The sequence below is a fragment of the Pseudoliparis swirei genome, chromosome 16 (assembly GCF_029220125.1).
Source record: "Pseudoliparis swirei isolate HS2019 ecotype Mariana Trench chromosome 16, NWPU_hadal_v1, whole genome shotgun sequence".
Lineage (NCBI taxonomy): Eukaryota > Metazoa > Chordata > Actinopteri > Perciformes > Liparidae > Pseudoliparis > Pseudoliparis swirei.
The window spans coordinates 17,772,801-17,799,217 of NC_079403.1; the positions used below are offsets into that span (position 1 = coordinate 17,772,801).

The 26,417-nt window shown below is 45.3% G+C and overlaps 2 protein-coding genes across 2 annotated transcripts; one reads left to right on the top strand and one right to left on the bottom strand.

Annotated features, from left to right (window-relative positions):
* The first annotated feature begins 8,000 nt into the window (after positions 1 to 8,000).
* On the top strand, positions 8,001 to 10,752 carry fzd8a (frizzled class receptor 8a). The gene has a single exon (XM_056433411.1). The coding sequence runs from the start codon at positions 8,391 to 8,393 to the stop codon at positions 10,134 to 10,136; it is 1,746 nt and encodes a 581-aa protein (XP_056289386.1). The 5' UTR covers positions 8,001 to 8,390; the 3' UTR covers positions 10,137 to 10,752.
* A 6,088-nt stretch (positions 10,753 to 16,840) lies between these two features.
* Positions 16,841 to 20,443, bottom strand: gjd4 (gap junction protein delta 4). The gene is made up of 2 exons (XM_056433412.1): positions 20,126 to 20,443; positions 16,841 to 20,003 (listed from the first exon to the last, which is right to left on the bottom strand). The coding sequence occupies exons 1-2, from the start codon at positions 20,187 to 20,189 to the stop codon at positions 18,805 to 18,807; spliced, it is 1,263 nt and encodes a 420-aa protein (XP_056289387.1). The 5' UTR covers positions 20,190 to 20,443; the 3' UTR covers positions 16,841 to 18,804.
* Between the last annotated feature and the right edge of the window lie 5,974 nt (positions 20,444 to 26,417).

A 26,417-nucleotide genomic window follows, 5' to 3' on the forward strand; every position in this document is an offset into this window, starting at 1 on the left:
ACGTGGCGCCTTACCTGCCTGATGCAATCAGTGAAAATAAAGTGCCCTCAAAGGGGCTCAGTGAAGTCTGCGAACCTCATTTCAGCAACACGATGATTTCAATTGATCCAATTATGTCGGAGGCGGAGGAGAGTGTCAGGAGGGCACCTTTATCTTGCCGTACTGTTGCACATTGCACAGTTACATCGGGAATGGACGGAAAGACACCACCATTGAATCAGATGGAAACAACATTTATTGCGTGAATGCATTTCTTGTGGCGAAAGGTGATCGGGGGGGGGGGGTGGTAACAGATAAGGTCACGTGTGTGTCACCACTGTAAAAAGTTATTTATCTTTAATGAGTTGTCTGGTTGAATAAAAGAAAAATGCAAACCCAGTGTGAAGAGTTGAAACTGACTGCTAATGAGCGGTAGAGGACGCCCAGGGTAGCTCACCAGGGGCGTCGCTCCGCCTCTCTGATGTGCACAGTGAGAGCGATCGCGGTGGGTTTGATCGGAGCCCGCCAAGAACAAGACGCAAACTCCACAATGTCGTTGGTGTTTTACACATCTGCTAACTCGCAGCCTCTCTGTCTCTTACCCTCTGGATACGGTTTCCCACTTCCGTACCATGTCGGTTTTTTCCGCCTCTTGCGGTGTCTCTCTCTCTCTCATTCCATTCTGTCTGGCGGTCATCCTTGCCTCGCCATCTGTTTCACAGAGCGCCACACACAGACGCGGTGGGAGGTAAGGAGGGAGACAGTGCTAAAGAGGGGATAAGTGAGGAAGGGAAACATGAAGGGTGTACAGCACATGATTCCACGGACATTTCAAAAGTCTCCGTGGCTTGTTTTTCTTTGTGTTGGCGAGAGTAAGAAGACACGATCTGCTCTCAAATCCGTCTGTTAAATATGAAGCTAAAGACAGCGGCTTGTTAGCCTAGCTTAGCATCAGAGGTAACTTGTTTACTCTGTGACGGGGCACATTTTATTATCGAAATGGTTTCTTCTGTTTCAAAACAAACTGTACATTTGTGGATGTATTGATCTGTTCTGTGGCCTGTAAACGTGCTTTGTTTTACCTTTTGGTTTGATTCTTACAATGTTACAAACAATTATGCATAACCCATATCAGACTGGACTTATACCAGTACCAAGGCTGTCTTAACTTTAGCCACCCACATGTCTTTTTAAACCAGCACCTTTTATCCGCATCACAAGATTAGCCGTCGTTGCTACCTCCAGGACGTAATGCTGGCTAACCAAACGGGATGCTTGTTCGTCCGCTCTGGTTTCATGTTTGACGCTAAATCCTCGGGTTTACTACCAAACGTACGTGTGTGGCCTAGTGCGGACACCACGGATGCGTAGTAGTTCAGTTTATACTGGCCCACTTTGAGGACCTGTTCCACACGTGCCCAGTAGATCTCTACACTACCACCCTAGCATAGAGGCTAGGAGGACAGGTCCGGACATGTCCGTATCGTCGTAGCTACGCACCGAGCCGATGAGTCCACTCTGTGACGACAACATTTACAGGCAACTTATTACTCTGTGATAGAACTGAATGATAATCCTCAGAGTCCCATCTGACAATGCAAGGAGTATAGTAATAAGTATAGTGATGAGGGAGTTCACTAGCAGGACTCGCTGCCTCCTTTTTTCCTATGGAAACAATGCGACCCCTCCGCAGTCTCGTCAGAACCGGCAGAGGCAGCCGGGCCGACCTCTCCACGGCATCCCACCGCTGTGTGCGCTACAACAACGACGAGCAGCGGAGCACGAAGGAATTACTATCTTCAGGATCCAAAGACAAGTGTTCCACCCCATGTGTTGGAACCAGATGGCAGGTCTACCTGTTTAAGTGCCGTCCATGTGTCGTTCCAGGCACGCAGGCCTCATCTCCGGTTACACATGGGGGTTAAAAAAATCAGTTCCCGGTATTATATGGGCTAGTGTGTGTGTGTGTGTGTGTGTGTGTGTGTGTGTAAGTGTGTTTCCTGAGTTGGAGAAATCTCTGTAGGCTCACTTACCTTTCTGGACGGAGAGAACAAGTCGCATGCTGTTTTACAAGAGGGGAGATAAATCTTACGGGAGTGTCAAGTAGCAGGCGTCATAGCAGCCAAAAGCAGACCTCTGCTGGCTGGACAGATTCTTGTGGCATCGGATGGCTGAAAACGCCAAACAATCACACGATAACAGATACACGCGCACTTTTCTTGGCTCGGGGACGGCAGCCAACAGTTCCTTGGCTGCAGGAGAGATTCTCCTCACGGAGGCCATGTTGCTTTTTAATGAGCTCCGTAAGCAAATAGTGGATCTGCTTTTCTCCAGATTTCCACCATAAATGATGGGTCTGTGTCGTTATGCAACAGGTTTGCATCGCTGCTTAGCAACTTCTATTCAGTTTCACTGATTATATACATTTTTCAAACTAAATTTCTACTCGTAGGATTAAAACCGCATAATTATGCTCTGAACAATGCAAGGTTTTATCAGCACTAAAGAGCCGGTCTCACCAAATTATAGGAGTTTCACCCCTCAGCCACGCAGATATAGTTTGAATTTGCCAAGATCGGGAGATATTTATCAATCTCCAATATTTTTGCTGCCGCCCAATGTGACAAATGGCCGTGAGCCCGGTAACATCGAATTACAATAGATTGGAGTGAAGGGGATTCATCCAGATATTTACTTTCTTGTACCACACTGCCTTCTCACGAGCACCTTTATTTTCAACTAAAATGGTCACATATGCAGTTTTTTTCTAAGCACGAGAAAACCTGCTAAAAACAAAGACTCCTTCCTCATTGCCAGTAGACCAGTAGGCCTTTAGTTTATTTGTTCTAGTGTGTTACATTCGGCCAACATCGTAAAGAAGGGTTATTAGTAAACACTGAAAATTGTTCACTGGTTACTCTTCTTTTTTTATCTTCCACTTATTCAGTCTCTTTTTCGAACCCTCAAACCAGAGTTGGTGAATATTGGTTAGTTTTATTTGGTTTCTGCCCAGTTTGGACGACGTGTCAGCAAGGTCAAAGTATTGTTTTGTATGTGAACAAATTGTCATAATTCTTCAAGCCTGTGTTGATTTTGTATATTATTCTTATACTTAAAACATGAAAAGGGGCTTAAAGTAGCACGTTCACCAGGGTGTCATGTTGCCACCACTTCCAATCTGAGCTGATAAATATCCATGACTTCTGCGGAGTCATTTGTCCCCGGGATGAATGCCCATTGTAACCTTTTCCACTGAAAACAAAAGCCAAACGTCAGAGGGGGTTTTGTCTCGTGGGAGAGGGGCTTTAGTGGCCTGAACCTAAAGATACGACAGGAAAATACTTTAGTATCCTTTTAAAATAGTGACAGTTGTTATACTTGCAAGAAATTATTGAAGATGCAAATACCTTTTGCTGCTGAGCAAATGAATAGAGGAAACCCTGCAGACAGGTTACTTTATTTTAGTTACGCAGAAGTGTCCAGCATCAGTAACATCAATGCAATGTTAAGAAAGCAATCAATACTGAATCATGTCAACAACCTCAGTTCTCTCCCTTTCCTCTCACTAATGCTGTTCTGCTGACAACATCGTTGTATTCTGAAAAATAAGGCTGGAGGTTAAAATAGGCAACGGCATCTCTCTCGGAGAGATGTCGTTGCCCCCCCTCCCCCACATCTCATTCTGTGCCAGCTGTTTGGAGCCAGAGGAGTAGGGCTCCTCAAGGCTTAGGGGGTCGAGAGGGTTCCTTGTGAACAAAGTGTTGTCTTCTGATGGAAAAACCCAATCATCAGTCAGAGCGATGCAGTGTCAAACCTGTTGAATGTTAAAGCTCTTTTTTTGCCTAATTAACCTCTATCCACTCTCACTGTGGATCTCCTCGTGTGGTTCCTCCCTTGGAGCTCCCGTCGGTGATGACAGACCGGGTATTGGAGACACAAGGGTCAAATAATCGACGACCAGCGCTGGTTCCTCTCTCTCCTTTTCTGAAGCCTACTGCAGGCTTGTTGTGGTTATCTTTTGGGTCTTTTCTCATCTTGTTTCTGTAACTCCAGGATATTATCTAGCCTTCTCCTCATAAAAGGGGTCTGTAAGGCCTCCTGAATCTCGCATCAATGTCACTATGTGGTTGGTTTTGACACCATCTCCATAAAGTTTATTTTCCTAAACAACAATGGATTTTTTTCAGATGATCCAATGGCGTTTTAATGAGAATATAGTATGAAGAACTTTTCTTTGAACAGTGATACAATGTTAATCTTTGAGTAAACACCCATGGGTTATTGCCAACAATACTGCAGTAATTTAAGATAGTATATGTCATTAAAAAAAGAGTGCTAAAAAAAAAAGGGGGAATTAACAACCGAGCAATTTAAAAGTTATTAATGAACTAGTAAGTAAGCAGCTACAAGTTATAAACCTCTTAGTGTATTTTCAGAAAACAGGACCACTTTTAATTTGGTAGTAGTGCTTTGTAAATTGTCTCCAGCAGAAACATCATGCTATCAGTAAAGCTGCTTTGTGCTGCTTCAAGACGAGACTTCATTGTCTCACTTGGTTTTCATAGTTCTTACTATACATGCAAAGACACACACACAGGTCCTCCCTGGACCCACAGAGAGGGACAGCAGCTGTAAGGAAGGATTTACAGGGGCCGCCTGTCCTCCCAGCAGTAGGCTGATTGGAGGGGCTGGCTGTGTTTGTTAAGGTAATGGGCCCTAGGTGAGCTAATTCACAGGGTACACGCTCCACGCTCTGCCACCTCAGGAGAACCCTGGTGGAAAAGGAGTTTGCCAGCGGGGGCTGGGGCTCGTGAGGGAGGAGGTTTCCGGCTCCCCCGAAAATCCCCTCAGCTTTGCTCCATCTCCTCCAGCTCCACCTGAAAGTGATTACCAGGCCAGCCGTGAGCAAACAAGCCTCATATGGAGTGTCTATAGTGGGGCTGAGGCTGGGAGCCTGGGGAGCCCTCCTCCACCTCTTTGGAGAGGAGAGGCCTGAGCAAACACGGCTAATGAAGTCTTAACAAGCGGCCGCGGGTTAGCGCGAGCCCGCTAAATGCCACCGAGGCTCTTGGAATTGTGTCCAGCAGATTGGTTAAATCTCCTCGAAGCTTTCTCTTCACAAGATAAAGTCGCATTAGCATATCTCAGTCTCGCCTTCTCGGAGGTAAGTCCGGGATCTGGCAGTCACACTTGATGGGCCTTCCGCTTTCTTCAGTCGGGAGCACTTGATTCTCGACAGACAGAATGGTGCTTTAAATTGAACACATTGACTCGGGATCCCGACTTGATTCCGGGTTTTATTCATCGGTCACAGAGTGTTTCCTTCAGGCTCACAAGCATGCGGCTCTGCGTTGCAAACAGGAGACGAGAGGATTTCCTCTTCGTGAACCACTTTTCGGGCCCTCGCCTCACCCTCCCTCTGAAGCTCTCCCGCAGGTTAACCACCACCTTGACCTCACTCCCTTCTTACTGTGTCCTTTTCTCACTCAATGCTGAACAACGGGGGTTTGTTATCGAGAAAAATAGCACACCGTCCACCCTGTGCACAAACAGACACTCGCTCCAACTCCACGGCGCTGGCCGTAGCCAAACTCTTTTCTCCTAATCAAAAGCAAACAGCCATTAACAGAGCTCCTTCCTTGTTATCTCACACCGGCGACTCACTTAATCAATCTGGGTTCCCATGATGCCCAGATCGCTGCGGGGCCATTTAATTCGCTCTGTGTTTCGAGGTTGTTTCATGTGATAAAGAGCTGGCTCCGCTCCAAACGCAATACAAATAAACTTCAGCACCAGCACAACGTTGCATTGTGTCTCGGCCGGGACACTGAGAGGAAGATGCCTGCACTGCAAGACCACACATTGGCCTCAAGGCAGTTCTGTGTGTGTGTGTGTGTGTGTGTGTGTGACTCGAGTTTTGGACAGATGTGGCGGTCACATGGTTGGCTTTCTGTACAGTGTGCTGATAGAGAGAGCTGCGTGATGATAGAGTTGTCATTCTCACGGCAAGGAAATATCAGTGGTACATGTTTTGTGAGTTTATTGAGTGTTTTTGGAATGACAAAATAACTTGTTTTAATGTCACAGAGAGATTATTATGTTTAACCCATTCAGCGTTCACCCTCTGGGTTTAAATAATGAGCATAAATATTATTATTATTGTGGAATATTTCAAGCAAAGTTTAGTTATAGTTAGTTAGTTTCATGTATGAAAGCATTTTAGCATGTGTGTTATAAATATTCAGGTCATAGTACCAATACCAAGGACACGTAATTATAAAGTTACACTCAAAGAAATGACTCATTGGATGAACTCAATTAAATTGTTGGCAGGTTTTCCATCCAATAATTATATGCAACTCCAACTCAAATTTAGCACATCAGTGCAATACAATGTAATTAAGTTAGTCCAACTCATTTGTATCAAATACATCTAAAATAAAATAACAATATTCATTAAATTAAATTAATTTGTGTTTGTCCAACTCAATATATAAACTAACTAACTAACTAAGAAAATATGCAAACTTCACACAGAAGGAAAGCACCGACTGGGAATTGAACCCAGACCTTTGGCTTTGAGGCGACGGTGCTAGCCACTACACCACCATGCAGCCCTGAAAGTGTCTTCACCTTGTAAACAACTGATTTTCAGCTGGCGCATGCGCAAAGGGTAGTCCTCAATGAAACACATTTATTTTGAGTTGATATGCACACCATCTAACCTAAATAAATCTAATAAATGAAAGAACTCATACATTTTGTGTTCCACCCATTAAATATAAATATCTATTTTTGTAATTGATTTATTTAAATGTATCAAACAATATTTAAATGTGTCACCTCGAAGAAGGGCTTGAATCGTTTTTGTGAGTGTAACCTAAATAAATCTAATAAATGAAAGTATTCATACATTTTGTGTTACACCCATTCAAAATAAATATCTTCGTTTTATAATTGATTTATTTAAATGTATCAAACAATATTTAAATGTGTCACCTCTAAGAAGGGCTTGAATCGTTTTTTTGAGTGTACAGACGTTGATGAATGATCAATATCAGACATTAAAAAAACACTACGATGAGATGTCAAATAACAGATAGAGATCTCCACACGCGCAGTGTGAGCATGTCACGGCTGATATGAGCGCTGTGCCGCAGTCTCTCCCCGCGCCGCGCCACTCGCGCAATTACGCCTCCCGCGGAGCTCTGTGCGAGCGTTAAACGAAACATTAGCACCTCATTTCAAAAATAAAACGGGCCTTTCACAAGGACAGACAGCTCCCTGGGTAGTCTTATCATGCGCAAATTAGCCAATTTACCAAACGGCTCTCTCTCTCTCTCTCTCACACACACACACACACAGAAAGACTGAGACCACAATAAAGTAAGTTGCAAGACGGTCAGTCGCAGAACAGCATTGTGACAGCAGCTTGTGACTCCTAACAGCTCCTCTGGTCTTTCTAATGACTTTATAGTTTTATGATTATATGATCTTATCAATGGCACGTTGGCTATTTGAAATAGGTTGTGGATGGTATTGATTGCAGAGTTATTACAGTTGATTTTAGAGACGCCTTGGCTTTGGACTGGACATATTATCATAAACACGCTGCCTATAACCTATTATCTGCGCTTTTATGAAAAAAGTGCTGTGTGGTCAGAAACATGCATAAGAGTAGTTATGTTGAGCTCTCCGTGTAGTTTGTTTGATGTCGCATCAGCTGAAGGTGACAGTTTGCTTTCTGCGCACCACCCACAGCAGCACGCCGCCACTGACACACTACAGTGTGGTCGTAGTGTGGCAAATACATCTTTTCAGAGTATATAACAATCGATCCACTGCTGGAAAGCACCGCCCTCCCCCTCCCGCCGCTCTGTGATTGGAGGAGCGGCTGTGGGGGGTGGTGGCTTGCGCTGCGTCTGGTTTATATCCACACCGCTTGGTCTCCCAGCCGTTGATTTGTATGGGAACCAGGTCTAAGGTGGGACAAGCCGACTGGATGTAGTCGCTGTGTTTTGGAGAAAGAAACAAGGCCCACATTTTCATGTTGACAGCAATCGGACAGCCGCAGCACGTGGGTTGTTCTGTGTTGTTGTTTCTTTATTAACTGACTGTCTGAGTGAGGATACTGAAAGCAGTTTCCACAAGAAGGTGGATTCTCCTCTCAGCCATCTTGACTGCTCGCCGCCCTGAAGGCTGCCTCCTCCTCCTCCTCCTCCTCCTCCTCCTCCTCCTCAGCTGAAAGTAAACACGGCTTGCACATTGCTTGCAACTCCGTGCAAGACCCCGAAGAAGCGTGATGGGCTCGCTGCGCAGCGTCTAAACGGAGCGGAGGCGAAAGCAGACGGCGGAGAGGATTTATCGGCACCAGAGCAGCAGAAGAGGGGGGGACACGACGCGCCGGAGGGATGGACCTGATTGGGATTTACCTGCTTCTCTCGCTCGCTCTCCTGCCCCGATCCAGCTGCACTACGGCCAAGGAGATCACATGCCAGGAGATAGCCGTGCCCCTGTGCAAGGGGATCGGCTACAACTACACCTACATGCCCAACCAGTTCAACCACGACACGCAGGACGAGGCTGGACTGGAGGTGCACCAGTTCTGGCCTCTGGTTGAGATCCAGTGTTCGCCGGACCTGAAGTTCTTCCTGTGCAGCATGTACACACCGATCTGCCTGGAGGACTATAAAAAACCTCTGCCGCCGTGCCGGAGCGTGTGTGAGAGAGCCCGAGCCGGCTGCGCTCCCCTCATGAGGCAGTACGGCTTCCCGTGGCCGGACAGGATGAAATGCGACCTGCTGCCGGTTCAAGGCAACCCCGACATGCTGTGCATGGACTACAACAGAACCGACTCCACCACGGTGTCCCCGGTGCTCTCCAAACCCACCAACCACCCCGCCAAGGGTTACAATCCCTCTAAAAACAAGCCGAGCCGAACCGGCGCGCCTGGGAAATACAAGCCGCCCGCCGCCCCGTGCGAGCCGGGCTGCAAGTGTTTGGAGCCGATGGTGTCAGTGAACACGAACCGCCACCCGCTCTACAACCGGGTCAAGACGGGACAGATCACCAACTGCGCCATGCCGTGCCACAACCCGTACTTTACGCACGACGAGAGAGCGTTCACCGCCTTTTGGATAGGACTGTGGTCCGTGTTGTGCTTCGTGTCGACTTTCGCCACCGTCGCCACTTTCCTCATCGACATGGAGCGGTTCAAGTATCCGGAGCGACCCATCATCTTCCTCTCCGCCTGTTACATGTTCGTGTCGGTCGGCTACATCGTGCGACTTATCGCCGGACACGAGAAAGTGGCGTGCAACCGGGAGTTCGACCTGGAGCACATCCACTACGAGACCACCGGCCCCGCGCTCTGCACCGTTGTCTTCCTCCTCATTTACTTTTTCGGCATGGCCAGCTCCATCTGGTGGGTCATCCTGTCTTTGACCTGGTTCCTCGCGGCCGGCATGAAGTGGGGCAACGAGGCGATCGCCAGCTACTCCCAGTACTTCCACCTGGCCGCCTGGCTCATCCCCAGCATGAAGTCCATCGCGGTGCTGGCGCTGAGCTCCGTGGACGGGGACTCCGTGGCCGGCATCTGCTACGTGGGGAACCAGAACCTGGACAACCTGCGGGGCTTCGTGCTGGCCCCGCTTGTGATTTATTTGTTCATCGGCACCATGTTCCTCCTGGCCGGGTTCGTGTCCCTGTTCAGGATCCGCAGCGTCATCAAGCAAGGGGGCACCAAAACGGACAAGCTGGAGAAGCTGATGATCCGGATAGGGATCTTCACGGTGCTCTACACGGTGCCGGCCACCATCATCGTCGCCTGCTACTTTTACGAGCAGCACAACCGGCAGAGCTGGGAGATCACGCACAACTGCTCCAACTGCCTGCTGGAGCGGGACCGCAGCAGCCCGGACTACGCCGTGTTTATGCTCAAGTACTTCATGTGCCTTCTGGTGGGCATCACGTCCGGCGTGTGGATCTGGTCCGGCAAAACTTTGGACTCGTGGAGGACTTTTTGCACCCGCTGCTGCTGGGGCAGCAAAGGCACCAGCGGCTCCATGTACAGCGACGTGAGCACCGGACTGACGTGGAGGTCGGGCACGGCCAGCTCCGTGTCCTGCCCCAAGCAAATGCCATTGTCGCAGGTTTGAATGTGAGTCTGTGTGTGTGTGTGTGTGTGTGTGGGGGGGGGGGGGGGGGCAGTTTATGAGGACTGCTAATTGTTTGGGAGATAACCCATCACTCCCTGTCTTAAGCAATTTGCATAGTCATGAACTGCTGCTGCTGAGGTGACCCCCCCCCCCCCCACTCACTCATTCCCCCAAAACATCCACACACCTCTGTGCTGACAGTGTACCTGCATTCAGGTGTGATTCCTCCCTGTTAGTGTGGATTAGGGGGACACACCTGTGGCGTAGAGAGAGACCGGGTTGCTCCTCACTAGCTGTACACAAAGAGTATTTGGGTCCTCGATGTTGTTCTACACAGTGCCAGATGACATTGTGTCAGCCAATCATGTCAAAGATGGTTTAAATTAAGCCTTAATAGTGCCCAAGTGTTTTTTTAATTTTACGGGTCGTTTATTTTGTAATTTTTCAGAAATGTATTTATATAAAAGTTCTGTAAGAAAAAAAAGCTGTACATTTGTGTATAAAAGAAAACTTTATAAGCTATTGTAAATTTGTACAAAGTGTAGATGTCTCGTTTTGTGAGAAAAACAAATACGAGCTTTATTTTGACAATAAAAATGTTTTTGATCAATCGCAACTGCCTGTGAACTTTTGCAGTGTTTGTTCACCCTGATTTGCAAAAAGAAGGTTGTCCAAGCACATATTTAATCTCTTTGTGGTGGGGTCCTCGTGTTGACGGTGGCAAGCAGCAATGGAAGCTTTTTGAGAGTATCCCCCCCCCCCCTCCCCTGGCTAAAAAGGAAGCCCTTTTTTAACCATCAGAGACCGGTAATTAGAGGCAGGGGTTGAGTTGGAGCATCTCCATAATTGTTGAAGTCCTCTTCACATGCCTGCCGAAGCCCGCTTTTCTTAATTTAGCAAAAGAGGGAGTGGGTGAATGGGGATATAAATGCAGGGAAGGGGCTCTTTTCATCTGCAGAAACTTTGATCTTTCTTTTTTAACAGCCGAGTATAAAGGTGGTGTGTATTAGGAGTGTCTGTCTGATGTGCCAAGGTTCCCTCTAAACGTCCCCATTTGGATGCTTTGATGGACGTCCTGCAATTCAAAGAGCATTTTGGGACCCCCTTCGCTTTCCTGGGTTTATCAGAGCTGAAACCTGCCAGAGCCCCTGCGTCTTGTGTTTGGGGTGATGTTTTTTTCTTCTTCTTCTTCTTCTCTTTTTTCCGCAGGGGCCTGAATTGAAACATCTTCTCCCTCGGATCAAGCTGTGTCAGCGAGTGCAGGGGCCTTGACATGAATGATATTGAAATAGCAATGAAAGCCCCACAGGTGGTCTGTTCACATGGTCTCACATCTTAGGGCCCCCTAATCGAGGCATTTTCTCTCTTTTTTTGTTGTTGCTACAAATGTATCTGGTTTGGTCCCAATTAACCCAATGCGCTGGCATAAGATGATACACTGTAACCCGGGGAAGAAATGCCTTTGATTTGTAGGTCAATGGTGACAGTGGGCTTTGTAGTGACTGCTTGGTTCCCGCTTTATTCCTTTACACTCAGACTGTAGACGTGGACCTCCACACACACACACGCACACACACAGCTTCTGTTGCTTCTGTTAGTAGTGTAAAACAGCCATATAAATCTTGCATCAGCGCTGTCAGCAAAAAGACACCTGGCAGTAAAGATGGGAGTCGTAACAAAACTTTTCTCCCAGATCAAAAAGAGCGGCTCCTTGAGCATTTCGCTTCCGTGTGGCTCATCAGAGTGTGTGTGTAAAGTTGGTACAGATCAAGTTTGTGAGTTTAACTCTTCGGCTTTGACAAAAGAAAAATGTCAATATTGCTCTGCTCTCTGTTTGGGAGAGATGTAGCACGCAAGTTCGTGCTCTGAATCATTCGTGGTCACAGTTCCATCAAATAGTCACGGTAGCTTGGGAGGTTCTTTTTTTCTGGTGTTTACCTCAGAAACCTCAGTGAGCGGGAGCAGCTCCAGCTGCCACTGGCTCCCACTGCCAGCCGCCCAGCAGTGGCATCGATGTGCAGCCCCCCCCCTAGTGGTGGAAGCAGAACTGCACACCTCCTCGCGCCTCCTGGTTTTGCTCTTCATTCTGAGTGTTTAGAGGAGGTCTCGGCTCCCAAACTAACACAGGAAGTGTATGCTGAAAAGCTGAAGTTACAATACTCGTGTACTCACACACCACGAGGACATGTTCACGTGCTAGTGGGATTCAGTGTGTAATGTGGCGGCGAAGGCCGAACTGGGAAATGCAACAGAGTGTGAGCATCCAGAGTCATCATATTTGTGGAGTTTTAGAAAACAAGACCCAAAACAAATTGTTAAACAAAACTTCTAAACAAAATCAAATCTTATATATGAGTTACATAAAAACAATAATTAAAAACTATACTGTAGACAAGTATCACTTAAAATTACACATTTATGAATAGTGTCCCGAACAGCACGTATTGATGTCATAACAGTAAAATAAATGTATTATAAGCTACTTGAGTCAGGGCTTTTTGTGTGCAAAAAAAAAGAGTCCTGACTTTAACACTCAGGAGTCGCTGCAGTCAGACTTTAAACTGGACTAAAAGTTACTTTTGGCTTCTTTATCACCCCATTTTGATGAGATTTTTATGACCAAAGTTGGAGTTTAGGACCACTCTTCAGGCCACTTATTAGACATTTTTAAACTGACATTCTCCACGAAACACATCGCCCGGACTCCCCAACGACCCGGCTCCACAAAGCAACTGTCCAGCGTCTCAAAGCAGCGTGTCCTGGCTTGTAGTTAACAGGTAACAACCCGTTTCCTCCGCAGGGGCCACCGACCCAGTTCACTGCAGTGTATAGGAGAAAGTATGCGAGTGGCATTAAGGTGACTTTCACACGGACAGGGTCCGTAGTGCGGCTGGGTAATAGTGCAGGTCTCGATTTTATAGTTTAGTTTAACTCGGTATAGTATTTCATGGATCTGATCTTGTCAGGGCTTGTTCATGGCCCGGATATAAACAACTGTTTTCACTGCAGGCCACATCGGAGCCAAGTTGGGAGACCCTTTCTAAACAAATCTATTGACAGATAAACCCATCTGACCCGAGCACGAATCCAGAAGACGACCTTCCACGCAGCTGATTGAATCGTCTCCGTATACAGATGTTCAAGCCTCGTCCGTGGGGTCAGGAGGAATGTTCTGACATGCTCGAACATCTAATATTGATGTGAGGCAGACACAGAGGGGAGTGGAGAGTACGATTGGCAGGCCATGCCTGATGCTACTATTGATCCTTACGATACATCTGGGAGAAGGTTGGTTTTTATTTCATTTCTGAATGCACGAGAGGAGGCACCACAGATGTGGACAGCATCACGTCCCCTGCATGAGACACTTTTGTATTAAAGATTGCGACAGACAATTTTATCAGGCCATATTTGGTGTTTCTAATGTGTCTGACAACAGAAGTTACACAAACGTGACCTACAAATGATGTTCAGAATACAATGTGCCCTCAAATTTGATGTCTCTTTGACAGTTTCCTGTAGCTGTGGAAATTTATACATTTAAAGCCCCCTCATGTGATTACGTTGGGATTCATAAATACGCCTGTTACAATCATTCTTCTTTATTTTCCAGATGACATCAGTGGAAGAAGAACATTAGCACTAAAGTTTCCGTGAGTGCGTGACTCCATGCGTGAAGCATAACAGTGACCGTTGGTCTCTGTGACCCACTTCCATTCCCGTTGGAGCTTGTGACCTCCAGCTCAGGCACATTATACCCAGTTGGCCACTTGAGACGGCAGATGTTGGAAAATAGAGGGGTTTAGGGCTCCGTGGTTACGGTTTCTAAGGGGACTCCGACGTCATCGATGCTGTTGCTGTTTGGTAAAAAATAAAATAAAATGTCGTGTTTTTTAACCAATAAACGCTTCGCTTTAGCAGCTACGATGGAGCCTCACGGGAGATATCGGCAGTGGCCGGCTCCCCGTTGGCACAGCAACAATGCCCCTGTGGTTTAGTAGTCCTTACAGTGCACCCCTGCTGCCTCTTCCAATCCAAAGACCCCACACCCACACACACACACACAGAACACTGTGTTCCCTCAGTTCTTCACTGACTGACTGACATTAACACAAAAGGGAAAACTTCTTTCATCTGAAGCGCAGAGTGTTTGCCAGATTCCCTCTGGGCTAGGGTCGCATTGGATGGAGGGGGGTGTGTGGGGGGGGGGGGGGGCTTAAACCAACAAACGTCCCCACATTCATCATTGAAAACGGGTCTGACGTGTCTGTTCTGATAATAAATAAATAGCAGCAGAACAATCGGAGGATGCGCGAGAGCGATGCTGCTGTTTATAGTAATACCTCGACGCACACACACACACTCTGTAGCAGCGTGCCATGTGTTAAGTCACACACAATGTAATCATGATTTTAGCAATATCCTCGCAGTCACAGAGGTCAACACTCTTTTCAAAAATGCAACCATTTGATGTTATTCAGCAATGTATGGAAACGTTTGCTGAGAGTCACATGTAATAAAGGTATTAGAGGGCAAATCTTTTAGCATTATTGCCTCCATCATGTCGGTATGAGCCAAACTGAGTATAATATTGTTCGGCAAAGACATCATAATGTTATTAAAATATACATTTCATTGACAGTGTACCATTTTACAGGCAAATAAGTCTGATGAAACACTATACCAAACTCACTAACTTAACTTAACGCCCTTTAAGGCACATTTGAAATGTGTGATGTTGGGCAATATAAAATAAACTGAATTGAATTGAACTCAAGACATTTAGACATTTCCCCCATCAAGCAGCTCGTTTCATACTGCTCATCTTCCGGAACACAACTATATTAAACGCAACACTCCGTTCGGTCCACTAGAGGGAGCCATTATCGCACATCTCCGACTGGACAATATCATATCGAATTTATCAGGACGCAGTCATTTTCACATGTTGTCCCTGTAAAGACGAATGTAAGACTAATGTAATTTTTCTTTCACTGCATTTGTTGGATCATTGGAAGTTATTTGGCCACTACTGTGTGTCCCTGAGTTGGACCTTCATGCGGTAGGGTCAGGGCCCAGAGTGGTCCCATATGGCTGTCCTTCATCCTCTGGAAGAGCAAGAGTCCCATCCAAGCCAGACCCTCTCCAAGACACGTACAGTCAGTAAGACATGAGCATTTCTTTAGAGTAGAAGACAATCTACGTCTTGCAGAGAAGAGCATGAAGGCCATCGGGCTAAGCAAACACTCCCTGCTCATTCAGGAAGTTTTTATATCCAAATGAAAGAATAGATGCCAGAAGGTTTGAATCACAGGCTGAAAGTAGAGCAGAATCCATCTTCACTGAAAAAGGGGCCGTGATCGCCTCCCTGGAAAGTGAAAATTAATCTTTGGGGATTTATCTCGCTGCATCTCACATATAAATCGCACTTTATGTGCACGTCGCACACCTTATCAAATTAATTCAGACACGTTTCGAATAATGGGAACAGAGTCGTACAGCTGTAAGGGAAGATTAACTTTCTGTGAAGGTGGAAATAAAAAAAGACATGTTTGCTGCAGGCAAGTTCTGTGCACAATAAAAAGGTATTAGAAGATATTCCGAGGTAAAGCTTTTTGTCAACGCAGTTTTCCTTTTAGAAATGTTTAATGTGGGTTTTAAAGGCTGTGTTTGTTGTTGAAACAGTATTAGCCAGACTTGCTCATCCCCCATCAAAGGATTGTGAGAAGGAATGCAGGAGGGTCCCTCACTGGAGGATGCTGGATGTCACAGCTAGAAACTGAGCAGGACTCCTGGGGCACAAAGAAGAGTGTGTCTGGATAACTGTGATGTGAGGAACATTAAGTTAAGTTAAAAGCTGGACTGTTGGAGTGTTCTGGATAATAATAATAATAATAAAGAAGCCTGAAGTCTGTTTTAACTACTTAATGAAGTAGATACGACCAGCACAATCAGCAGCGTGACACACCTGTGACAGCGGGCATGCTGCATCTCTCTACATTCCATTGTGACGTGCAGCAACCTGCACACAGCCCGAAGAAAATGGCACACACATGTTCACTGTTGTGGTGGCTAAGGGCTGACTGACCACTGCAAATAGTTCTGCAAACTAAACGGGGCATGAAGGGGGAACAAACAACTAATAATCCACATTCATGGCCGACTTGCCAGAAAAGGACAGAAATAAATCTTAAATGACGCTTGTACTTATAGAAATGTCAAATAAAATGAGTGCTTCTGTACTCGTGGACTTAGTGCAAAGATGTCACGACGCTATTAGAGTGGACCCAATAGCACGACTCAGACAGGAGTAACAAAGATTACTGTCTTTGGTTGGAAACAGGCTGGGTCAAAACCGGGAGATAAGTCGAAGAAGCAAACAAGTCCAAAAACGGGCAGGGCAGAGAATCAGAGGTCAGGGCAGGCAGGCAGGGTCAGAACAGGCAGGTCAGGAATATACTCTAATAACACTGGAGAACTTGGCACGAAAACACAAGACAATCTGGCAGAAGACAAGTGGAAGTGAGGGAGCTAAATAGTGAGGGACTAATGAGGGGATGGGCTGCAGGTGAGAAGGGCGTGAGGACCAGGTGAAGGGAATGAGGGACTAACGAGGGAGTGATCAGAGGCAGGTGAGGGGAGTTGGATTGACGAGATGGTGTGACAGGATGAAAACAACTATTACAAAAAGGAAGGCGTGGAGCTAAACTGTTACAAAAGATCGGGGTTTAATATTGAAAAGGTTATCATTGACTGTAAACACAAGACAGACTTTATTAAAGGAAAGTGTCACGACCAAATGTTTTATGAAGATGCAAATTTTCACATATGAAAATCTGTCACCACAAAAGGCGTCTGAATTCAAGTGTTGGATTAAATATATGGCAGCATTTCATATTTACGTCACTGGAGGGCAGCATGATTTCAAGCTACAGCATTGTTAAAGTGGCTGCAGCTCAATGAACTGGATCAGAGAGCAGAAAGTAACAAACATTAATGTCACAGACAAGTCAATGAGATGAGAAACAGAAGAGATCAACCTCTCAAAGATTGTTTTACTGTATAAAGAAACAAACTAGTGTATCAAACCGCATATGTATTCAATTGATATTGTATCGGACGATGACTATAAATTGCATTTGGAATATGACTTTTATTAAGAATCAGGCACTCATTGTTTTCAATGAAAAATAAATCGCAATATAAAAAGGAAATAAGTGATCATAAAACATATAGATGATTACATGTTTGTATATTGAATACTACAACAAAAATATCACTTTTTGAAACAAATAATGAAGTGACTTCCTTATGGCTTATTTACATGAACAATCACCCAAAAGTTACACAGTCTATGCAGACTACACAAGTGTAACGGAGTCCACTGGGTGTATTCTAGAAGGTGTGTGGCGATTAGACCTGCAATGCCCTCCTGATGACCCCCTGTGGTCACCCTCATGACGGGCAGGGTGCAGCCCTCAGTCGATAGGTGAGACATGAGGCTGAGGAGCTTTTGTTTGTCGCCTTCAAAGAGACCACAAGAGGAGGAAGATCAAGAGCTATCCGTTTACACAGAGACCGGCCCCACAGCTACAGAGCGGCAGGTGCAACTGTGATGATTCACTGGGAGTCTCCTCACAGTCATCTGTGTTCAGTAGTCCGGAGATTTCATGAAAATAGAATGACCGGTTGAGAAAAACCTGGAAACATTTCAGGAAAGGTAAATGACAATCAAACGGTACAGCAACCCGACAATAAACAGTGTCCTGTCTAAGATTGACGTGCGTCATGCTGGGAGTGTCTGACCCACATTAATCTGAGCTTTGATCAAGGTGAAACCAAAGCCACAGCGAGCAGGCAGCACATATGCTGAAGGGCAACAGGCAGCGCTGCTCCTTTGCTCTATTTCTAGTGACAGTGCATGTTCAGGCTTGTGTTCATCCTAAGCTCTGCGAGGCCCTGAAATAGAGTGACAAGCCGTCTCCATAAATACAGAGACCCTGTGGGGGAGCATAATTGCTTTGTGAGCCTATGTAGGCTTTAGGGTCCTTCATAGTGTCCTTCGCTTCTGACGGAGGAATCCTATTCCATTCCTTGAGTCCGATAACACCACCTCAGACAGATTATTGCCTTTTCATTTGGGCCTGACCTACTAATTCCAAAAGGTCACCCAAACATCCAAGAACAGGGCCTGAAGGCTAACCATGTCCTTTGACCCCAGTGACCCAAATACAAAAGACACGGTGGTATCATATAGAGTGGGGGTGCGGTTATATATGTGGATCAGGTCAAGGTCTGCCTTTGTTCATGGACAGTGTGTCCGGGGAAGAAACAGGTGCACGAGGTTGAGGTTTGTTCGAGGGCGCTGAAGGCCAGAGCGTCCTGTCATTCCTGCCTCGTTTAGAGAGTTCCTCTTCAGGCCTTGACTTCTTGTCACTTGTCAGCACTCGGCGAGCGTCTCTCGAAAGGCAACGTGCCTTGTGGGCGTCTTGTGAATGCATTGCGGTTGTGTAACCTCCTCACGTGGCAGTCCAGTGTGCATTTTCAAATGAAGGATGGCATCTCTATCAGCCACTCCATTATCTCTGTCTGTTTATCACATTGCTTCCACAGCTATGGGTCCCATTCTTTTGCTCCAAAATAACCTGTAAGTAAAGCAATCAAACCCTCACACCCACTCTGACCTTTTCTCTTCCTCATTGGTGTGTAGCTCTGCGCCGCTAGCCAGCTCAACCAGCGTATACTGACCCACCCTTCTGGCACACATTGCTGTGGGGACATCTCCAAAGGGCCCTGCCGGCTCCCTGGGGGAAGACCCAAGGTCCCGTCTGGGCGGAGGTGGCGGTTTGAGCCGACCGCGTTTGCTAACACGGATGGATCTGGGTGTCCCTGGTGGCTCTGGGGGGCACAGAGCCACTTCGCTGCCATTCCTTTCCAGTGCTTCCTCTTGGGAAACAGAGTCATTGTTTCCGTTGGTGTTGTAGCCTTGGTTTCTTGGAGAGCGTGGAAGAGAGGAGCGCTCCAGGCAGGGGGCTTCCTGACCTAAAGCAAGCCCTCCATAAGAGCTCTTGCTGCTTCGCCTTTTCCGGAAACTCCCTTTGTGACCAGCCTCTGCTTCTTGTTCCGGCTTCGCCGGTGAATCGTTTGGTTCTAATTCTCTTGAGACTCCCGTCCCTGAAAGGAAACACTGCTCTTCCTCACATATCTTCTCCACCACCATCGTCTTGCTCTTGCTCTTCTTCCTCACCGAGCGTTTGATGGTGCAGATGAAATCCAGCACGTTCAGGAAGAGGGACAACGCAGCCCCGCCGAGCATGAAGTTGAGCATCACGGTTTTCTCAGTGGGCCTGGAGATGTAGCAGTCCACCTGGGTGGTGCACGGTGGATACTGGCACAGGAACCTCCTGGGGATGTAGAATCCAAACAGATAGTAGTGAGCTGCCCCAAACCCGGCCTCCAGCAGCGTTCTGACCGACAGATGGAGGACGTAGGCTCCCGTGAAGCACCGGGCCCACCCCCCCTCAGCCATCTTGTTCACAGAGGTCTTGCTGAACGGTTCTTGGCGGATCTTGAGCACCGGGAAGGCTTTCGTGTGGCCAATGGGGTTCATATCCACGGTGAAGCCATTCGAGACCTTATGGACCACGTAGATGATGAAGACGACGTAGGGGAGACACAAGGTGACGAGCTGCACCAGCCAGAAGCGGAAGAGAGAGATAGGAGAGAACAGATCATAACACACGTTTGCACATCCGGGCTGAATGGTGTTACACACAAATCGCTCCTGCTCGTCCTGGTAGAGAGGATAACCGGCCAAGAGGAGGATCAGGATACGGAGGAAGAACATCACAACGAGCCACACCTTCCCTGAAAAACAAGCACGTTGGTATCAAAAGCGGGCTTCCGATTTCACTTTTTAGAGAAAAGCCAACAGATCTCACAGCACAAACATAACACAGAAACCCGTTAATGTGTCAGTGTCAACTCACCCATCAAAGTGATGTTGTGAATGACAGAGATAAAGATGACCTCAGAGGCACTTGATCCCATCATGCTTGCCCTGTTCAAGGCCCACCAACGTATTCCAGTTTCAGGCCACAAAGTGAACCCCTGCACCTCGCTTCCTGTCCAGCCGCCCCTCCCCTACCCTCCCGAGGGGCACATTGGCTTCCAAGTGGCACAATAACCTCCAGGAAGACGGACACAAAGTTCCCTCAGCAGTCTCTCTCCCTCTCTCCTTCTCCTGGAGGGATTATGTGCTGAGTTCCGGGATGGAAAATCCAGCGTGATCCATTTGAGTCACCCAAATCTCGGAAAGACCCATGTGAATACTCTGTCTCGCCTCTTCCTCTGTTCCCTGCAGACAACAGTCTGTCCTCAGACAACAGAAGACGGGCGCTAGCCCCATTGTGGGTCTATTCTTAACACACTTCCAAAGGCACGTCCCCTGGCATTGCAGAGATATTTTGGTGCCGCTGGTCGTCCTTCCAGGAGAGAAACAAGCCTGCAGGCTTACTCACTCTAAATTGCTGTTTTAAGTTCTCAAGCACAATGGAAAATGTGTTCAAACTGACTGCTCCATCAAAATACAGGAAGTTACTGTTGCATATTCCAGTGATGACTTAAGGTAGCAGGTATATGTGCAGAACTGTAGATTGGATTAGCTCCCATGAAATGTTAGTAGGAAGTAAACTGTGTTTTCCCCCAGCCAGGGGTGGATTGTGGGGAAAAAAGTAGCCCGGGAGTTACTGTCGGACCGGCCCACTCAATACATGACGCGTTGCCCACTCAGTGCATCGCATGTATCAACCAGTCAGTGGCCTACTTGGAAAAATACCCATACACTTAACATTATTTTGGATGATTACAAACAAATTACATCATGTGTTTTTTTTAAACATTTGGATCTGCCAATTTACCTGGATGGACACATGGAATCCAATGATACTGCTACTGTAACACTCCAAGTTAGGTATTGCTAGACGAATATGCTAAACTCTGGGCTAGTATCAGATGGTTATACGTATAACTACAGAGCCTCAAGGAATGAATGTCAGCAGAGAAAGACCACACAATAAAGAAACTGGAATCAGAGGGTAGAATTAGTATAAACTATATTATAGAAATGATCAGAACAGAACATACAATGGGGTGTGAATATCAGTGGTAACAGTAGTGTTACATGCTGGGTGTGTGATTGTGTGTGTGTAGGGATGTTGAAGGTGCATAACAAAACAATAAGTTAGGTAACAGAACCTAAACTAACTCTGCTGGCCAAGGTGAATTATAGTCACATGGTAATAAAAAAACTAAATCAGTATAATCATGTGTTATTATTACCTCACTACATGAGTAGTATAGGTGCTGTGGGGAGAGTGAGCTCCTGAGCCTGTGTTTGATATAAAAAGCTTTGCTTGCATGCTACCTGTGTGACAGAGGGTAATCAGGAACCTGAATGCAAGGCCTATGATGTGGTATGCATCTGTCAGGAGTTTGTTCTGCTCCAGAACCCGGTAGCAACAGATTGGACAAACAAGATGAGCACTTTTTGTAATCCATCTCTGCCTCATCTTCAGCATCCCCCGGCCCGGGTTCTGTTGTCTCTGTTGTGTACTCCTCAAATACTGATGCCTTCAGCCTATCCCACTGTCGTGCCAGACTTTTGAGCTTACTTTGTAACTCAGCCACTGTAGCAAACACTTGCTCAACTCTTGGAGTGTTGACTCTGGGAAACTATCGGCGTAAGATGTTACCTGGATGAAGTTTTTCGGATCCAAGTGCCAGATCAGCATACAAAGTGCCATTCTTGAGGAAACGCTGGTGCGTGCCTTCTGCGGCTTAGTATTAGTAATTTAATGTATAACTTACGGTGTACCGTAAGTTGTACTTTATATACTAAGTATACTTTTTTGTTCTAAGTACATGCAAGTATGCTTTTCGGTACTATATACTGTACGGCCCTGGGTCTTATCCTGGCTCTGGGGCCCCTGAATCATCAATCTAGATAACATATTAACATTGTTTATAATGTTAGTGTTGTGTGTAACGTGATTTCAGCATAACAATACAATGTCAACAATTGTCTTTATTCTGGTTCTGTAATTTCATAAATACTACAAACTATAGTTTTTTTATATAATATGACTATTAGTATGGTTGCTGACCCCTGCCATAGGGGATACTCTGGAAATCCCCAGTAGGCCCACCTCTGCCAGATTATTATGTCATTATGCCACTGTCTAGTTATTTAATATGGTTATGCAATTAAACTCTTTAATTATTAATCTAGTGTACAAAAGGATTTAATACCTGATCCAGAAACCAGATTTACATTGTTGTAATCTTTTAATATAAAATTAGATTGTTCTGTTGAAAAAGTAAATCATATGCAAAGTTGAACTTTTGGCTTGAGAAGAGAAATGACGTTGCACATAAAGGGTGGTAGATGTTGAGTGGCATTGGGACAGTTTGAAAGGGTTAATGATTAAGTGAAGGAAGGGTTTTATTAGTAATTTATATTATTATAAATAATGATGGGTTACAGGTTAAAAAAAAAGTAATAAACAAGAAGGCCCGCAAAAGCTAAATAACCCCAACATGTCACTCACCACAAATGCCAGCCTTATTTAACCTGGAACATACCATCTACTGACATTATAGCGGGACACAATTACCCAATAACAAATAAATAACTACTTCAAGTTACGTAGTCAAAGTTCAAACAACATGTGCAGTTTGACTACTGGTACACACAAGCACAGCAACTTTAATAAGGTGTCATCAATTGAACAGGTTTACCCGTTTCTCTCAACTACTTGGGAGTGCTCAAGTTCCTGCTAACGGGATAATCAGGCACAGCTGTTTTCAATTTCACTGATTGAATATAGTATTCAGTGTTTAAAAATCAGCAATTAAATGTTTGAACATTTGTAATACTAAATGTTTGTCCTCATTCAATTGTAAAAAGACTATTCTTAAGTATATTACATGTTTACACTATAAAGAAATATATCATTGACGGGTTTGTACTCAATGTAACAAAAAGCAAGGCGTCAAGAACTCGTCCTTATTTGCTGTATAATCTGCTTTTACAAAAAAAGATGTAAACTGCATGAAAGTCAAAAAAAATTTGTTTTGAGAGAGGAATAACTGCGGTTCAATTTATGGAGTACTGTACCAGAAGGTGAATACTCTTTATGGCTGTGTTAGAGGCCATATTGTTAATATTAGAATTTAAACAATTAATCCCACTCCCTGTGCATACTAACCACTCTCTCATACTAACTCATTTCAGAACCTGCCATTCCCCAACTATCCAGCTGTTGCTACTTGGGTCATTTCCAGCCTCAGTCTTTACCTGATTCTCCACCTGATCCCACAGCTGTTCCCCATTCCCCCCCATAAGCGATGTGTCTGACACACACGTCCCAACAGAATCTCAGAAGGTTTTCAGAAGACAACAAACTGCAGCACATTACATGATGAGGGTGATTTGGTTTGACATTATGATGCAGATGGAGAAACAGCTAATGCCTTTATGCATTGGTTCTGTTACACTTCTCTCTATCAGGGTTTCTCTCTCATTCACTGTTCATCTAATTCGTCAACAAAGGACCACAGAAAACCCTTTGATACTTTAAAAAGATGTAAGAAGTGGGTGATAGCTATTTTTCTCTTTCCTTCGGCTCGCATTGAACACTGTACTGTCTTAAAGGAACAGTGAATAAGATTTAGGAGGATTTATTGGAAGAAATGGAATATAATATTGTTCATTGTATTATCACCTGAATATGAGAATCAGTTTTAGTTTTAAGTTGGCTTAGAATGAGCCCTTCATTTATCTACAGAGTCCGCCATGTTTCTACAGTATGCCAGAAGGGACAAACCAAGGACTGGCTCTAATGAGAGACTGCCACCATGCTACGTTACCTGAGGACCACTTTAGTTCTCCGACCCGCTTGGAAAGGGAGGCGTGAGCTGCATGCAATCTGCAACCTCGCCACTAAATCCGACACACTGCTCCTTTTTGAAAGGATCAAATGTGGTTTTGTCAGCTTAACGCTGCACTAAATAATCATTTTAAATGAACAATGGGTAAAATGAAAATGTGTAGTATAATAGCAGTCATTCGGAAGGATGATTCCACACTCGAGGTAGCACTTTAGCGTCTTCAAGACAACGGTTTTCGCTGAACACTACCTGCCCAGCAGCAAACGGGAGACACACAAAGTTATGATTTAGCTGGTGATCTTTGTGGTGAAAAGTTTTGGTCCAGACCAAAACGGAGTAAGCGAGAGAGTCAATATTGGACTTATATTTGCCAAGTAGAACCAACGTGGTTCACAAGAAAAATATTTAAATATTCCTAGAGTTACATCTTAAAGAACACATTTAGCCTAAACAAAACATTACCTACATAATTTAGGTAAAACAGCCTACGGAGGCCTTCCAAGACTCTTAACCTGTGTTTTTTGGACCAAGATGCAAAGAGAACTAGAACGGGCACTCGGTAGAGCGTATACCTTCGCATATGACAAGATTGGGCATTGAATTATGAACATTTTGGCATTAGTTGCATGCCAATTGGATAGAAATTGACCGCGCTATAGTAAAAAGAAGATTTTGACCTTTTCATGACCTTAACCTTGACCTTTGACCCAATTGATCCCAAAATATAATCAAATGGTCCCCGGACAATAACCAATCATCCCACCAAATTTCATGCGATTCGGTTTAATACTTTTTGAGTTATGCCAGTAACACACATATAAATAAATAAATAAATACACTGCGATCAAAATATAACCTTCCGCATTTTCAGTGCGAGGGTAATGACGCTTGAATGAAATAGACAAGATCCTAAGGTGGTACGCGTCTATTAACCCACAACGTGGTTTGAAAAGGAGGTTTGTGTGTCTGTGTACAGTATTTCAAATGTACATGTATGATGTCGCTCTCTCACTTAAGTCCACAGCAGCTCTTCATCGCATCAAATTACCAGAGTGATTTTAAATGCAAATCGAGGCTACCACGGAGGATTCAACGTGTCCCTCAGTGACGATATGGCAGAGTGTCATCTCTGTTACCGCTTGCTCTGAGCCTTTGGAATGGTTCTTTCTGACGGAAGAAACCCAGCTCAGTCACAACACAGCACACATGGAAACCTCGTGATGTCAGCATGGACAACAGTTTGAATTGGGTGGGCTCATGCATTGAGTGAATTCAATTGGTCCTTTTTAGTTCAAAGAAGAGACATACACTGGGTTTTATGCAAGGTTTTAAAGTTTAATTCGTGCACATGTTTTACTAAACATTGCTTCAGAGGAGTAGAATTGGGAGCAGTTTCTTAAAATCATAGTTGAAACGTTCAGGACGGAGAGAGATCAGTTTGGCAAAATAAATGGGAATGGCTGACTCTCCATAAAGAAAATAATATATTGACGATAACAAACATAACAGAATACGGCACATGTTGAAAATATGAATATCAGAGAACAAAAAAAGTCCCAACTACAGCAGGAAACCGGATGTGTGAAAAGACTGAACGTGGTCGTCAAAGAGAGGAAGAGAAATGAAGGGCAAAGGTAAACTCTGCAGAGGGAGAGTTCAGTGGACCCTCAGGCCATGTGGGGTACCGACTTACTTCTGGTTCTAGAAAACACCATTCTGTATGCACACACATACAATAAATAGGATATACAATCTTTAAATACCTCTAACAGATCCGACTAACAACAGCACTCCAGTCACGGTACTTTCCTAAAGATGCATGTTTGCACTGTATTCTGCACTCATCCAAAACAACAGTCCTCCGTCTACGTCCACACACCTTTTTGTTCTGTTTCTCGACTTCACGTGCAACGTGTGGGCCGGGTCAGGGCCACACGGCCAACAGGCGCGTCCTTCATTCCTCCTCGACTTCGGTTCCGTCTTTTCTCACGCCTCGCTGGTCAGGCTTGGACCTCTCACCGGCGGTCTGACTGACTGGTGGCTTGCCAAAAAAAACACGTAAATTCACAGATATGAATGCACCAAACAAGCGAGTGGCTTGGAGTTGGGAATTAGAACCTTCATCTGATGTTGTTATGAAGAGAAATGTATTAAAAGCCTGGAAATGTCCCATTGTGATATTCTGAAATGTATTATCTATTTAAGGATTTAGTGAAGCAACATGTGGGTCCAGTTGATCTTAAGGCAAATAACCACTATTGTTAAGTTTATAAAATAAAAGCATTACTTCACACTCGTATCAACCCATTCAGGTGTCAATCATTTTAAATC

Coding starts and splice junctions, on each gene's coding strand:
- fzd8a (XM_056433411.1), top strand. CDS start 8,391: ATGGACCTGATTGGGATTTACCTGCTTCTCTCGCTCGCTCTCCTGCCC.
- gjd4 (XM_056433412.1), bottom strand. CDS start 20,189: ATGATGGGATCAAGTGCCTCTGAGGTCATCTTTATCTCTGTCATTCAC. Junction 20,004..20,125: donor TCACAACATCACTTTGATGG/GTGAGTTGACAC, acceptor CTTGTTTTTCAG/GGAAGGTGTGGCTCGTTGTG.